Consider the following 17,323-nt stretch of genomic DNA (forward strand, 5'->3'; position numbering starts at 1 on the left):
ATGCAATTTCCCTTTTCTCTCCCTTTCCCTCCCACCTAATGTATCTGTTTGATGTTGATCTTTTCTTCCTGCTCTTCCTCTCTGCTCTGTTCTTAGTTGTTCTCATTATATCAAAGAAGACATTTGGTATTTGTTTTTTAGGGATTGGCTAGCTTCACTAAGCATAATCTGCTCTAGTGAGTCAGTTTTTTATTGCTGTAATGAAATACCTGAGGAGAGCCCCATGATAGACGGAAAGAATGCATACAGGAGCAAGAATCACATCTCAAAACTGGAAGCCAGAAAGAGATGAGTCCCACAGTCTGTTTTGAACCCATACCCCCAATTGACCTAAGAACCCCAACTAGGCTGCATCTCTGAAATGTCCCACCACATAAGAATACCAGCATCTTGGGGAACAAGCCTATATCAAATGAACCTTGGGGGGGGGTAGGGAGGATATACTTAAACTGTATCCAAACCATAGCAAGTACTTGTATGTGTTGTTTAATCTTTATAGTAACTACAGAACTGTTCTCTGCATTTGCAAGTGAAGAAACCTGGCCCTGGTTACTCAACTTTTGGGTGGAGCCATGATTAGGAGAAGGTAGTCTGACATTAAAATGCCATTTACTGTTCTCTGTTATTCTTATAATTCCAAATCCAAAAATGATCACTTAATGTTGTTTTGTGTAGCCTTGCTGTTGTACTTTCCATTGCATTCATTCCTGTGTATGATCATGCTTTTTTTTTTTTTCATTTAATGAATATGTTCATTGTGTTCATTCAGTAAATACTTGAGCTTGCTCTCTTTGCAGGCTCTGAGAACAGTGATGAACAAACTGAAGTTTTTGCCCACCTGGTGCTCTCAGGGTTTAAATTTTGTGGGAGAGGTAGCTAATAACTGTATTGTATTTTAAAACTTATAAAATAGCAGGCAACAATCAATAGAATGAAGTGGAACCAAGTTGGGAAAGGGCTATGAAAATTGGCTGCTCCCAGGGTCCTGCTTCAGGAAGAATGGTCAAGGGGCAGGTCCCACTGAGGAGGAGGCATTTGAGCAGAGACCAGAAAAGACTCCCTTGCCCATCTGTTGAGCAGGCAGAGGTCCTGAGGCAGACTGTGCTTCCTCCCCTCGTGCATTTACAAGGGACTGTTGTCGCAGGGCACGGAGCAGCCAGAGTGGAGAGGAATGGGGGCCCTTGGGAGCCATGATGGCAATGCAGGGTTTCACTGTTCAGGTTGATGGGAGAATCTGGGGGGATATAATACAGAAGTCTCCATTGCTAAAGGAAGCCCTGGGAAACAGACTGGTTAGGAGGGAGTTTAGGGACCTTTACCAATAGCCCAATACTGTGCTCAGTGGTGCCAACAGACCATTTGCTAACCTGGTGAAGAGCTGTGTTCTTCCTGTGATCCACGGTATTTAGCGGCCTGCTTGCCGAGTTTTACATAATAAGCAAATTTGAAGAGTGGGATGAGACCTTTTAAGTTATCATCATGAACTGAGACTTAAATTTTGTTGTGGTTGAAGTCACATTCATAAAACAGAAAATTAGCCATTTTGAAGTGAACAATTCAGTGACATTTAGTACATTCGTAATGGGTGTCCACCACCTCATATCTAGTTCCCAAACATTGTCATTACCCTTAAAGGAAGCCCTGTATCTTTTTAGAATAGCCTCTCTCCTCCTTCCTCCTGCCCAGGCAGCCACTGATCTGCTTATGGTATCTATAGGTTTGCTGTTGTGGATAGTTCACTTAAGTTGAATTGCATGATATGTGATCTTTTGTGCCTGGCTTCTGGTCCCTAGCATGTTTGACCAGTTTGTCTACATTGTAGCATGGACCAGTACTGCTTTCCTTTTTATGGCCCAATGGTATATATGTGCTATAATTTGCTTAACCATTCATCTGTGATGGACATTTGGGTCACTTCCACTTTTTTGGCTATTATGAATAGTGAGGCTGTGAACATGTGGGCTCATGTTTGAACACCTGTTTTCAGTTCTTTTGATTACATGGTTCAGAGTATAATTGCTGGGTGATGTGTTAATTCTGTGTTGTGACTTTTTGAGGAACCACTGAGCTGCAGAGCCTTTTTATAGTCCCATCTGCAGTGTGCAAGTGTTCTAATTTCTATGCATCCTCACCTCCACTTCTCCTTTTGGATTAAAGCTATTATAGAATAGGTCAGCTAGCGTCTTGTTTCTTTTCTTTTTTGGGGGTGGGGTTTCCAGGGATTGAACCCAGGGTACTTGACCACTGAGTCACATCCCAGCCCTATTTTGTATTTTATTTAGAGACAGGGTCTCACTGTTGCTGAGGCTGGCTTTGAACTGGAGATCCTCCTGCCTCAGCCTCCCTAGCCTCTGGGATTACAGGTGTGCGCCACCGTGCCTGGCAGCATTTCGTGTTCTGGATTTTCATTTCCCTGATGATGAATAGTGTTGAACAACATCTTTTCATGTACTCATTGGTCATTCCTTTATTTCCTTGGGAGAAAGGTCTGTTCATATCCCTCGCCTATTTCTTGACTTGGTTGCTTGTCTTTCTGTTTTTGAGTTTTAAGAGATCTTTGTATATTCTGGGTTAGTAGATCCTTAACAGAAATCTGATTTGCAAGTATTTCTCCCATTACGTTGGTTGTCTTTTCACTTTATTGGTAATATCTTTGATGCATAAAATTATTAGTTTGTTGAAGTCCAGTTTGTATTTTTCCTTTTCTGTAGCTGTGCTTTTTGATTGATCTCAGATTTCCTAGTTGAGTAACTCCTAAATACTCTGTGCAGTGTGGGTGTGTAGTTATATTTTTTTGTAGGGGCATTAATGAGGTTTGTGCCTTTGTGTAAGACTAGGCTGCTGTTTGCTCCTCTTGAGTGAGGGGAAGTGCATCAACTAAATGAAGTGATTCCATCACAACCTGATTATCGTTGGGTTCTGTGATTCTCTTAATTGCTAGTAGTAGTTCATGTACTCCATCACCCTGAGTTTAACCAGATTTTCCTGACAATTTTGAAATCTCACTGTACGTACTTTTTTTTTTTTTTTAATGTTCTAATTTAGATGTTACTATGACTTGGATAGGGTTTAAGTTTGGCATTGTGAGCTCTTCCACACATGTGCACCTGTTTCGGGCTATGACTGCTTATCCTTACGCACACTTCCACATGTCACCTTCCACCTTGCCCAGGTCCATTGCCTACACCATTTTCTTTGGACTTTCCAGCCTCTGAAGCTGAGCTTAATCCTTTGCTCTTTATCAAGCTAGGTGCCTCAGGTATTTTGTTGTAGTAACACAAGCTGACAAATACAGATGTATATGACCAATTTTCTTTTCTGAAAATTTGGGCCTGTTTATCCTCCTATCAGTTCTGTGTGGTGATGTTTCTCTTGTCACATCTTCCCCATGATTTAGCATGTTCTTTAAAAACTGAAACAAAATGTCATGTCATCAAAATGAGAATGATACCTATTTTAATTTACATTCCTTTCATTACTACTTTGGCTGAGACTTAATTTTAAAACGTTTTTAACCCCTTCTGTGTTGCCTAATATTTGACTTTTCTTTGTTTTTCTGTTTTGTCCCTGTGACTCTTGGATGTGTTTCATTTGCATGAATGAAATTATTAATGTTAATAATTTGTTGTATTGGCAAGTCTTTGCCCCAAACTTTTTTTTTTTTTGCTTTATAAATTTTGTTTTAAATAAGAAGCTTTAAATTATTATGGGGCCAGAAACACACAGTTTCCCATCTTTTTATTTTTTGGTACCAGGGATTGAACTCTGGGGCACTCAACCACTGAACCACATCCCCAGCCCTATTTTGTATTTTATTTAGAGACAGGGTCTCACTGAGTTGCTTAGTACCTGGCTTTTGCTGAGGCTGGCTTTGAAGTCATGATCCTCCTGCCTCAGCCTCCAGAGCCTCTGGGTTTACAGGTGTGTAACACTGCACACAGCTCATCTTGATATTCTTTATGTTGGTGACTAAAGTCTTCCCATTTGGAGGCCAGGTGCATGTGCACCTTAATCATACTGCTCTTTGTAGTTTGCTGTAACTCTGTTTGATTTGCATCAGGAGAGAAGCAAAATTACCTGTTTTCTTCTCCTCAGCTGATTTTGCCAGCATCATTCACTGGAAGCACATTTTCCTTCCCATTGATGTGTGGTGTTTCCTTGGTTGTGTTTTACTCATGGCTGGGATCCATTTCTGGGCGATCTGTATTGTTCAGCTGTCTCTGCATATTTATCTTTATCAACTAAGGTTGAATTTAATGCACCCCCAGTCCCAAGAGTTTTGACACATGCCTGCAGCTTTGTGATTACATCCCAGTCAATTCCATCACTCCTCAAAACTCCCCTTTGCCTCTTATAGTCAGCCCTCCACCCCCTGCCCCAGGCAGCCACTGGTCTCTTTTCTGTTTGTGTAGTTTTTGCCTTTTACAAAAAATCAGGTAGGTGGAATCATACAATCTGTAGCTTTTTCCACTTAGCATAATGTGTTTGAGGTTTTTTTATGTTGTGTATCAGTAACTCATTCTTTGTTATTACCGAGAGGATTCTTTTGAATGGACAAAACTACTTCTGCTTATTTGTTCCCTAGTTGACTTAAATCTTTGCTTGGTTTTGGAATAAAATTGCTACATACAAGTTTTGCCTGCATATGTTTTTATTTCACGTACATAAATACCCAGGTGTGGGATTGTTGGCTCTATGGTAAGTAAATATTTAACTTTATGAGAAATTGATAAATTAGTTTTCAAAGTGGCCCTACTATTTTGCATTTTAGTCAGCAACATGTGAGGGTTGGTTGCTCTTGTCAGCCCTTGGTATTGTCTTTTTTAAAAATCCCTAGGGATTTTAACCCAGGGGCACTTTACCACTGATTCTACATCCCCAATCCTTTTTATTTATGTATTATTTTTTGAGACAGGCTCCCCCTAAGTTGCCTAGGGCCTCGCTAAGTTGCTGAGGCTGGTTTTGAGCTTGAGATCCTCATATCTCAGCCTCCCAAGTTGCTGGGATTACAGCCGTGCATCTCCATGCCTGGCTTCTATATGGTCATATTTTTTAAACCCTTCTAATAGTACATAGTTGTATCTCATTGTAGTTTTAATATGCATTTCCCTAATGACCAAGGGTGTTAGACATCTTTCCATGTGTTTATCTGCCATACGCATGTATGTCTTTGGTGAAGGATCTGTTCAGACCTTTGGTCTATTTTTTAAAATCTGGGATGTTTCCTTGTTACTGAGTTTTGAGAGTTCTTCCTGTATAATCTGAATCCAGGTCCTTTACCAGATACATGATCGGCAGATATTGTCTCCCAATCTGTGACTTTCCTTTTAATTTTCTTTTTTTTTTTTTTTTTTTAAAGAGAGAGTGAGAGAGGAGAGAGAGAGAGAGAGAATTTTAATATTTATTTTTTAGTTCTCGGCGGACACAACATCTTTGTTGGTAAGTGGTGCTGAGGATCGAACCCGGGCCGCACGCATGCCAGGCGAGCGCGCTACCGCTTGAGCCACATCCCCAGCCCAATATTTATTTTTTAGTTTTTGGCGGACACAACATCTTTGTTTGTATGTGGTGCTGAGGATCGAACCCGGGCCGCACGCATGCCAGGCGAGCGCGCTACCGCTTGAGCCACATCCCCAGTCCCTTTTTAATTTTCTTAAAGAAGTTCTGCTGTAACAGGATTTTTAAAAATCTGCATTATGCTTCTGATGTTGTCTTAAAGAGTTCTTTGCCTAACCCAGTGTCACAGGGAGTCTTGCTGTGTTGTCCATGCTGGCCTTGAACCCCTGTGCGCAGGCGATCCCCCTGCCTTGGCCTCTTCAGAGCCTGGGACTTGCAGGTGTGCACCACCAATGCCGACTCTGTAGTTTTAGGTTTTCATACTCAGGACTGTGAACCATTTCTGGGTTAGTTCTTGTAAATAATACATGTTAATGTATGTTTCTTATGGACCGTCCAATTTATTTGAAAAAGATTTAAAGAATTGACCATGCTTTTGGTAGAAAATGACATAAAACCTCCCATGAGGCAGATCCATGGGGAGGCAGTGCTGCTTCTGTACATAGGTCCCTTACACAGATGCAGGACAGTGTACCCTGTAAATTCTGCAGTCACAGCCATCAGGTGGCTCTCAAAACACTTAACAAAAATGCAGCCGTGTGTGTGGGTGTGTGAATTTTTTTTTTTAACTTAGGCTTAAAATGAAATGGAGCTTGTTTCCATATTCCTACAGTAAAAAGCATTTCCTGAAACTTTATCACATCAGCCCTTGAATCAATTGACTATTTTTTTTTTCTTTAGAAATTAATGAGTGATAAATATGTTCCTCCTGGCTAAGAGGGTTGGAGGTTTTTTTTTTTTTTTTTAAATCCGGGAAGGATACATTTAGATACCATTAAGATATGGAAAAGCTTTAATTAAAAAATTATGCTTAATTTTACAGTATAAAATTTTAAATTAGCGATGCTTCACATTAATTTATTTTCAAAGGTAAATACTTGATGGAAAGCCAGCTGGCAGCTTGAGGTGTCTTTTTATAGTTCGTCAGCTTTTTATTGAATTTTAATTAAGACTTGGGCTGGCAGAGGCAGAGGTCAAAGTGAGAGGGAGACCTCCAACGCATTGCTTTGTTTTTACTCAGGAGCTGCCACACGAGCACCTAGTTGGCAAGGTGCAGTCAGCTACTGGGCAGGATTGGTTGTTATTACAACACCTTGTTTGTGATGGAGCAGTGCTGGGTTTCAGCCAAACACGGTTCTGCAAACAGCTCTGCCCTCTAGACTGTCAGGTGACTTTTGGACTTTGAAGTCTGGATACCTGGGTTGAGGTGTGGTAATGCACATGCTCAAAGCTGACTCTGGACACCTGAGGCTTAGGTGAGAAGGCTGAATTCTCCAACCACATGTCCCTAATCAGCTGGCAGCATTAGAAGTGGGACACAGTGATAATTGTTCTGTTTGTTTAGAAAAGATTATTTTAAGGAGGGAATCATGCCTGATTTTTAAATCATCTTTTAAAATCTCTTTTAATGTAGAATTTTTAAAAAATACATTAAAAATACACATAACTTTTATTGTCTCAGCCATTTAGAAATGTACAGCTCAGTACCACCTGGTATGTGTACATGGGTATGTGAAGGAGGTTGAGGAGCTCTAGTACTTTTTCCATCTTGTGTAACTGAAATTCTGTATCCATTCAACACCTTTCTATATTCTGTTGCCAGGAATTATCCTCACTAGGTACCTCATGAGTGGAGTCATACAGAATATGTCATTTTGTGGCTGGCTTATTTCAGTTAGCATAAACCCCTCAAGGTTCATTCATGTTGTGGCACCTGTCAGAATTTCCTTCCTTTTTATGGCTGAATAATATTCCATAGCATGTGTATGGCATATCTTGCTTATTCTCCCATTGATGGATCATTGGATAGCTTTTGGCTTTTGTGAATAATGCTGTGCTGAACAAGGCAATTTTTATTTTAACATTTTTCTTAATTGTCTTAACACTTTGGTGCCCACAAAAGTTAACGCCAGGTACTAGTAGTAGATGTACTAGTAATACTAGTTGAAATTCTGGCACTCTGGAATTTCCATACAGCTCTGTGGTATTCCATAGTTCTGCTCTGTGCTTTCTCTTAAAGGTTTGAGATCCATCACAGAGATATTTGGATCTTCCCACCCAAACTCAGATTCCTAGCTTTCCTGGGAATGTTGAAGGTCAGGCCCACTGGACCCCTGTTCCTGCCTGGTAGTGGTTAGCTAGAGTTCAGGAGTAGCTTCCCTCATGGGTGGGCACCGTCCCATCTCATTTTACACTTACCTGGTGGCCCCCCAACCCACTGAATTGCAGTGTCTGTTTTAGAGATGAGTTCTTGGGAAATTTATATGGCTACAGGTGAGATCTGCAGCCCTTTCCAGAAGAGGAGCTATGACCACTACTGTTGTGTGTAGATGTCCTAGCATTCTGGGTGAAAATTCTTAATTCCTCTTTTATAGGAATGTCCCAGAGTGTACCTTTTGACCCAGTGCCTTTCCTAGGAAAATGCACCTTTTCTAAGTAAGAGACTACAAAGTCATACAGGTTAAATACTTTCAGCAAGTATTTATTGGTGGCCTATGGAGCTAGGCCTGGTGCAGATGCTCAAGGATGCCATCCTCGTGCCTCTGCCCTTGACGGGGAATTGACTCCTGGTCCCCACTTGACTTTTACTGATCGTCCCATGGTTAATTCCAATAAGGATAGAGGGAACACACACCAAGAGTGTATATGAGAGTCAGGGATGGCACGAATGTGTCTGTGATTTTTAAAAAATAATGAATCAAGATAGAGCTTTCAGAAGGGAGTTTTCCGGATTTTGTGTTTGCTGACTAGATTGAGGTCATCCTAATTCTGTGTGAATTCAACTTACATAAATAGCCACTGGTGGGAAATGTGTTGTCTTTTCAGTTATTTGCTTTACTTTTCTTTTTGGTGAATGTTAGGATTGATGTTAACAAATGGAGCAGACACTTTAAAAAAGTCAGTTGCACCCTGTGTGGACCACACAGCTACCCCGTGGATCACAGCCCAAGAAGATGACAGCTTGTGAGGTCAATGTATTGACCCGCTGAACTGGTCAGACATTAGAAGCGTGTCCCTTTTTTATTGGGTTCCTGTTTTACAAACCCTCTCCCCTTTGTTGTGTCTGTTAAATTAAACATTGTATTGAGGACATAGGGATATTTGATAGAGATTTTTGGTAAATCTTCAAATTTAAAGTCTGGCAGCAAGAATCAGTCCTTTGTACCCCAAGAATGCATTTTGCAACATGTGTTCTTCCCCTTTGTTTCTAACAATTACAGCCCCCTGATGGCACCTCTGGAGCAGATGCAGGAGGAAGGTTGAGAATTGCAGGCCTTACACAGTGAGGGGCTCCACATGGTGATGCTGGGGCTGATGTACTGGCCACTGGAAGCTGTTTGTTCCTATCTCTGAGACTTTCTGTTCTCTGTGGATTTTCTTCCAATAAATCTGTTCATGGAATGCCCCTCTTGTAGCCATTTATGTTAAAACAAATAACATAAATGGTCAAAAAGAGACTGAGCACACTCCTGTAGTCCCAGCAGCTCAGGAGGCTGAGGCAGGAGGATCAGGGGAGTTCAAAGCGAGCCTTAGAAACTGTGAGGCACTCTGCAACTCAGTGAGACCCTGTCTCTAAACAAAATACAAAATAGGGCTGGGGATGTGGCTCAGTGGTCGAGTGTCCTGTCCCCCCACCCCCTCCAAAAAAAGAGAGACTGACGTGGACATACCATCCCTGTCTCAGTACCACTTCAGGGGTAGAACTTGGTGTTGGGTGAACTATGTTCGGCATGTTTACACTTTCGTAGGTGTTGTCTGTGTGTCTGTCACACAGGATTCTCTTGGAGCGTGAGTTCTGATAGCTGAACAACAACAGAAGGTGTCTGACAAGATAATGGTGGGAAGCACTGCTCAATGTACTTCCTGGTGAAAAGTTTTTACACCCCTGCCCCCCCCCCCCCCCAGCATTTCAGAGGTAGGCTGAGTGTTGTTCCTGTTTGTCCCTGGAGCTAAAGCTGATTTTATGAGATGATGGAAAAGTGTGTGTGTTAACTCCAACATCATTGGACTCGGAGAATCCAGTCTCTGGATTTATGTTCTCTGAAAACCTAATGTTAAATTTCTTTGAATTATTAATTTCTAGTAATTTTGAAACAAGCATTAAAATCGTGATGAAAACAAGTAGATTAGGAATCAGTAATTTCTCAACTGAATCTGACTGAATGTAAGGTTATTTCAACACACACACATACACACACACACACACACACACACGCCCACAGTCACACACAAATTCAGAGTATGTTAGTTTTGACTACACAACACTGTCTATGCCAGCATGCAGTAAAAGGGCACTCTGAGGGACCCTGAGAACTTTGTAGTGACCCATGAGGGTAATTTGTTGTCTTAATGATACTGACATTATTTACTCCTTTTTATTATTATTATTATTATTATTATTATTTTATTTGCAATGATTGTGCAAAAACAAAGGTGGAGAAAATTCCTGGCCTTTAGCAGGAGTCAAGGTGGTAGCAGCAAACTGTGCTAGGAGTCATTGCATTAGTCATACATTCAATGTAAAAATAAAATGTCGGTTTCACGTGAGACTGTCTCAGTGGAGCAGTAAAAATGATTTTGTTAGATCTTGAACCTTGAGGGCATATCTTAATAATACTGTGCCATGAAATGGGAAGCACCTGGAAAGCATCTTTGCATTTCCAGGGACAAGGATTGGTTACCTTGAGAAAAGGTGGTAGTAGATAGGGATACTGTGTTCCAGGGATAGAAGGCACTGCAAAGAAAACTTGAACTTCGTTCTTTATTGATGGTGGCACATTGATGGTGTGATGGACACTGTTTTGAGTATGTTGTGGATAGAGCTCATGGATAAGTATGTTAGAAATATTGGAAGTCGGGGGTTTTCATCCTGGGGCAAGGTGACACTAACGTGGGATTAGGGGAGGCAAGGAAGAATCTTGTTCCACTTGATGTGAGTTCAAGGTGTCACTGTGTATTGAGGTTTAAGGCATTTAAAATACCTTTATTTTGTCCAGTCAAAAAGCCTAGAAGCAATGTCTGAATATATAGAGCATAACCAAACTGTTCCTCCTCCGTTACCCCCAGAAACAGATCACTTGTGAGCCCAAAATGAGTGAGGATTTCTTCCCACAGGTCAGCCAGCAGTTGTGTCCTTAAATTTAATTCAGTTTTGACTCTCTTACCTGGAGATAGCCAGACCCCACAGGTTGAGCCCCCATTTCCAATGTTAGTTGCAAGTGTGGGCCTCCACAACTTCTGACCACTGGGCTACCAGTTGGGGTTCCCCTACCCCTGTCCTTGGGTTTGATTTGCTAGAGCTCTTCATAGGACTCAGGGAAATACCTTCTATGGTAACTGGTTTATTACTGGGTATTTTAAAGGGCACAAAGGAATAACCGGATGAAGAGATACTTGGGGTAAAGGGTCTGCAGCATGGGAGCCTCCCTTTCTGAGTAGTTGGGGAGCACCATCCTCCCTGCACATGGACGAGCCCTTGCTCACCTTCCTGTACGTCGTGAGCTCAGCTATCCAGAGCCCTCTGAACCCTTCTCATTTGAAGTTTTCATGTAGGCTTCATGGCATAATTTGAAAGGAGGGCAGTTGGGTAGGATGAATATGAAGCAAGGTTAGCCCTGGGTAGGTAATTGCTGGGGAGCCGTCATGTGTGTTCATTATGTTACTCCACTGACTTTTGAAATATATTTGGAAGCCCTTATGATTACACTTTTTAAAAATACTAGTTAAGTAGGATAACTTGACAGTTTGTGCATCTCAATGTGATGGCACTGAGAAGTATGCCTCACTTCGGCAGAATTGTTGCCAAAAATATTTAACCTGAATCTCATCTAAGGAAACAATCACAGAAGCTCAGGATGCATGCCAGTCCCCCAGGCAGTTGTCCTGGGTTATCCAAAAAGGGTCAGTGTTGGGAAAAACAAAACAGTCATATAAAACAAATAGTATACACGAGCCTTGCTTGAGAGGATTTCCCCCACCCCCACGCACATACACACACACACACAAAAGTCTTAAAATTTTTTTTTTGGGGGGGGGACAGTGCCAGACATTAAGATTAAATAATTATAGCAAATTATATTACTGAATTAATGTCAATCATTTTAGGTTGGGTTGTGGTTTTGTGGTTATCCAGGAGGATGTTCTTATCCTGGAGAGATGTACATTGAAGTATTTTATAGCAAATTAGTATGTCTGTAAATTGCTTTCTTGGGTGGGTGTACATGGATTCGGTTGGCTTCTATTAAACTGCTGTTTTCTGAGGACGAAAACATCAGCAAATGCCTATAATCCAACCTGATGTTTATTAAAAGAGAAAGAAAGCAAAGGTGAAGACAAATGGTGTTACCAGGTGAGGAATCTACAGGTGATTTCTGATTTTTTTTTCACTTTTCTATTGTTTGAACTTTTTAAGGGCTGAGAGAAAAAAATAGGTAATATACAAAAATGAATTCCCAGCTAATACATATTTGTTAGATCAAATGTGCTGACAAGATTCTCTCTGGGAATAATTGCCCCTAATGGCATTTAAATTCTCTTGGAATTAATTCCATGACTGCTTAAATTAGTTTTGAGTATAAAAGAGGGGGAAAGCTACTTGTTTCATTATATGAACTTTCATATCTCAGAGTCAACACATAACAACAGAGAAATAAAAACCCCATAGGTAGAAATATTTAAGAAAAGAAGAGCTTAATGACACTCGATGGAGTTTTTTTTTTTTTTTTTTTTTTACATGAATGACATTTAAGGACAAATCCATTGTCAGAGGAAAAAGAGGTCATTGGTTGGTTTCCAGAAACTGATGCCTATTTTTTCCTCCCTCCCTCCTTCTTTCATCTAGGTTTATCCTTAATATTCCTGTAAAATAGGATGTGTATCTAGAATTGGAAAAAATTTTACTCTCCCCCCAGCACCTTTGCTATAAGGTCTTGTCTTAAGCACCTTTTGCCCAGGGTTTCTGGGGTCTCCTGGGCAACTGGCAGCGTGATGAAATCATGAGATGGTAATTCCTGCTCTGCTTTAGAGAATTTGCCTAAGTGATTACAACAGCCTCCGTTTTATCCTTCTTCTCTTTTTGAATCCAAAACAGATCCCTAAAGAAGTGGCTGACATCTTTAACGCCCCCAGTGATGATGAAGAGTTCGTTGGTTTCCGAGATGATGTTCCCATGGAAACTCTGTCATCAGAGGAGAGCTGTGATAGTTTTGACTCTCTGGAGCCTGGGAAGCAGGTAGGGATTCTAGCCGGCAGGGCAGGTGTGTTCGTCTGGAAGCCGGGATCTTGGTTTGGATGCTCTTTTATTCCAGTGTTCTGAGCTTGGTGATAGGAGTTAGTAGATGAGTGCTGTATTTTAGAGGTGCTGTGCCTTTCATGCTCAAGACACTGGTGGGAGCACTTTGCTCACATGTTGGTATTTTATTCCTATGTACTCTACCTCTTTCTCTCCACGCACACGCACACACACTTTTTTTTTTTTTTTTTAATAAAGGGACCTCACATGAGCAAATCCATTTCCTTTGCTACCTCTGGGCCTGTTACCTGTGGTGAGGCTGCATTCAGAGTCCTCCCACGTGGCTGGCAGGGGACAGCCAGCCCTGCCAGTGCAACGAGGCGCGTGGAATGTGCCTTAGTATGAGACAATTGCCTCACTCTGTGGTCCTGCAGTGAGATTCTATCAGCACCTCCTGCCTGGAACTGCTGGGGAGAGTCTTATGCCTTCTTTAATTACTTTGCTCTGTAGCAAACACAAGTTACAGTCCTCTGAGAGTGGAGGTTTATATTGTGCCAATAGAATGGCCCATCAGAATCTCTAGCCTTCAGTGGCATTTTCTTCTGAGTTCGTTGTGACACAAAATTCTTCCTTCTCCTCCACCGTGGCCTCTTCTAAATGGCTGTAAATTCAACACACCTTGCTTCAGCTAGGTCCCTCCAGGAAGGGAAGCAGCCGGTGCTACCTGCAAGAGAGCCTGCTTCCCGACTTGGGTGACTGTGTGTGTTCTGGCCTCAATGGGAGCTGTGCTGTCTGGGGTCAACGGGCCTTTCTGGTCACTGTGATGCTTGTCTTATTTGATGTCACTGTAACATTTGATCCCTCCAGCTGCCTCCTTCCACTCCTGGGTTTCTTCATCTGTTATACCGTTGGCTTTTTGTTTTCAGTTCTTCTTTGTCCCTAAACGTGGGTTCTCTAAGAGTTCGTCCTCGGATCTTTTCACCCCTCTTGATCCTAGCGATGGGCAGTCCTGCTTGCAGCTGTCACCATGTTCTTCACATGCAGTGTGGCTTCTCTCTCCAGCCCTAGGTGGGCTGCCCGTTGGACTGCTCTTAGTTGTTCAAGGGACAGCTGAAACTCAAAATTTTCCCTCCTCTGCTTGTCTGTCTGGCTTTCCCATTTGCCCATCTTTATCTGCATCTGTTGTTCTTGACACCCTTCCCCCCTCGCCCCTACCCACCTGCTCCCATCCAGGAGTTAATTTAGAAACTTCTGCCGTGTTCTCATATCTGTCCCTTCCCTTCTCTTCCCTCTGTAGCTGTACTAGCCCTCATGGCCCCTACCCCAGTGACCCTACTGGGATCCTTTAAGGACTGAGCTCTAGTCTCATCTCCTCCCCAGTCTCTCTCTGAGCACGGTCAGGTAGTGAGGGAGAGCAGTGCCTGTTGGATCCACCTTAAGGGGCACTCTGAGCAGCACTGGACATGTGTGAAGTGCCTAGTGCAGAGCCTGGCACACCCTGGGCATTGAGAAACACAAGAGCTGCTTCTGCTTCAGTGACTAGTACTTACACAGTCACTTCTGTCCTTCCTGGACCCCTGGCCTGACCCCAGCCAGGTCTCACAGGTTGGCCTGTGACAGTGTGTCATGTGGTTTCTTACTACTGCATTGACTCTAAAGCTTCACTGGGCAGTTGTAGGTGCTGTCACTGTCCCTTGCTCAAGGACCCACTTCTGGGAAACAACGAGCTGTGATGTTCCTGATACAGGGCCACCACTTCACAGTCTCTTAACTGCCCTGATGCTCTTCCACCTGCTGGGATACATGGCTCAGAAACTGGGTTGATTGCCCTTTGTTCCCACTGACCCCCACTCTTCATCCTTCCTGTGACCCTGGTTCTGGTCCAGCTCGAATGCTCCTCCTTCCATGAGGTCTCACTGGACTTTCTTCCTGATGTTGCCACGTTGTGTGTCTCCACTGGCACATTCACTATGGTTACTTGACCTGTTTGGCTCTGCTATAGATTATAAGCTCCTGGAAGGAGGAGACCTCCTACTGGGAGGGTGCTTTCTATCTTGCCTGGCTCTGACCTTTTGTCCTTGTGTTGTCCCTTTGCTCTTGTTTAAGCATCCCGCACCCCACCTGATGATACAGAATGAGGGCCCCTGGGTGTTCTGTGTACTGGAAATGGTTGCCCATCTGACTGGTTCAGCAGGCCGTTGCTCTCTGGTCTGTTTTCATGTCACATGGGCTTCAAAATAAAAGATGTAGCTGCCTGTGTAATTCCTTCCAGTCTGCTACTTGCTTACCGTCTTGATCATGGTGAATGGAGGTGCCCGAGTATTGCTTTTGAAGCATACTGAACAGGTTCCAGAGAGGAGGGGGCTGTGAGAGATGGAAAGCAGAGAGGCTGTGTGGAGTGGAGATGAGCTCCAAACAGACCCACGTAAAAAACCATTTTCACACCCTTTGGAGTTAGCAAAATAAAAGCATAGGTCTCAATTTAGGACCATGGCTAAGTTTTTCTCCATCAGGACTGGCCACCAAAGGTAGGATTTCTCCCAGGCTGTCCACTGCCCTGCAAGTCCTGCACAAAGGATAGGAAAAGCTAGAGGGAGCGCAGGTTGGAACTCACTGCTCCCAGCCCTGACCTGTTCCCTGCAGGCTCTGGGTAGGAACTTTGGATATTTAATGAAATTTACTCCATTTCCCTGAAATAGCCTGCAGGGGCTGGCTCGGGGCTCTGTGAGCCAGATGTTTCCAGCACTCAGGTGCATGATGGGTTTCCTCAGTAGCCAGCTGTGTTCTTTCTTAATGAGGAGCCCTGATCCTAGGCTTGCCACACCCCCACACACTTGAGATACATTTAACCAGCCAAGGGAAGCTGCTTGAACTTGTGCACTACATGTATAGCCTACTCTGGTTTCTCTTGAACACAATTTGAATTTCACTTTAAAGAACCTTCCCTTTTGTGTGTGTATTTGTTTTTCAAGCAGCTGCACCACAGCTATCATCAAAGGAAGAAAGTAATTTAGCTCTGAGCAAACTCACTCCAATTATCCATAATAATTCATAGGAGACATTTTTAAGCTGACAGAATGCTGGATGTAGGCATTTCTTTTCTATCCCCCTATAAGTTTTTCCACTCATCTATTATATCTATTTTTTCCCCCAAGGATATCAGAGCTTGAAGAAGGATATAATTAAAGTCAGGGAAAGGCGGGGGAGCTAAAGAGTCTCAATCAAATGGGGTGTTGTGAGGGGTCGTGGATATGTTGGAGATGGGAGGATGAGGCGTCAGGAAACTGGGGACCCAGACTCACCCTGATGGAGTATTGCAGGCTTGCAGATGGTTGTCCTTGGGAATCTCCCTTTGAGTCTGTAGTTCTTTCTTTTTTATTTCATTCTTTCGAACCCACTTTCTTAAGAGCCGGTCCCTTCTTTTTGGTATTTCAGAAGGAGGAAAATTCACTATTGGAAAACATCTTTGTGTTTTAAAAATCAGTCAAGACAGTCAGTCTTTCCCTCTGCTTAACTTGCTACCACTGTGGTTGCTCACCCCACCTCTGGGGGGTGAGGAGGATTGTGGCTTCCCTCTAGTCCCCCAAGGTCATTGGTAATGGAGCAAGTCCAGCTCTTGTGGCAGTGGGTGGAGGGGTGTGAGGGTCCTCAGTTCTTTCCTACAGAGAAACTTGCTGTGAAAGGGAGCCAGGCTCACCCTCTTGGAGGGGACCCCAGCTCTGGATGGCTGTTAGGGAAAAATGGCATGTGGGAGGAAGCCAGGTTTTCTCCTCGTCTCTCCTCTCCCTGTGTTTGCAGTTCTGTGTGAAAGCAGACATTTCTGGTTGCCAGCTTTGGCAGGAGAAGCTGAATTCTATCAGTACTCACCAGTCATGCCAGAAGTGACTAAGGCAACAACCATTCTGATTTTTTGAAATTGCCTAATTTGTAGGTCTTTATTTCTTTAAGCCTTAGAAAATGTGTGTGTGCACATGCATGTGGGGGTGGTAGGAGTGGGGGTGGAAAATTGTTATTATATAAAATGTGCCATCTTAACCATTTTAAGCACACAGTTCAGTAACATTAAGTACCTTCACTGTGTTGGGTGGCTGTCACCGCCATCCATCTCCAGCAAAGACTCACATCCCTCCAACCAATGATTCCCCGTCCTCCCCGCCCCCATCACATCTATTGTGCTTCCTGTCTCTCTGATGTATGTGTTTTTAATTTAGCAGGATGTTCGTTTCCATTCCAAATACTTCACAGAAGAGCTAAGAAGAATTTTTATAGAGGACACTGACTCAGAGAATGAAGACTTCGAAGGATTTACCCAGAATGATCTGAACGTAAACAGTAACCCAGAAGTAATGGTAATGATTATCAACACATAGGATTGTGGGCAGTAAAAGTTTTAGTCCTGTTTCTGAATTATAGCTTTAAATTTGTAAGTAGTCACTTCGCAAATGAAGAGATTTCATTTTTTTCTTATATTTGTTT

At 42.7% G+C, this 17,323-nt stretch overlaps 1 protein-coding gene across 3 annotated transcripts in view; it reads left to right on the forward strand.

The window, feature by feature from the left end:
* CDCA7L (cell division cycle associated 7 like) overlaps nt 1-17,323 on the forward strand; it is a 45,958-nt gene that overhangs the window by 18,060 nt on the left and 10,575 nt on the right. For 2 of the 3 annotated variants that reach the window (XM_081287179.1, XM_081287181.1), the window contains exons 2-3: nt 12,707-12,847; nt 17,059-17,196. In XM_081287179.1, coding sequence (XP_081143305.1) covers nt 12,707-12,847; nt 17,059-17,196 — 279 coding nt within the window. The remainder of the gene's footprint in view (nt 1-12,706; nt 12,848-17,058; nt 17,197-17,323) is intronic. The other variant, XM_081287180.1, reaches the window with a different exon arrangement.

The sequence above is a fragment of the Spermophilus citellus genome, assembly GCF_964194105.1.
Source record: "Spermophilus citellus genome assembly, chromosome: 3".
NCBI classification, from domain to species: domain Eukaryota; kingdom Metazoa; phylum Chordata; class Mammalia; order Rodentia; family Sciuridae; genus Spermophilus; species Spermophilus citellus.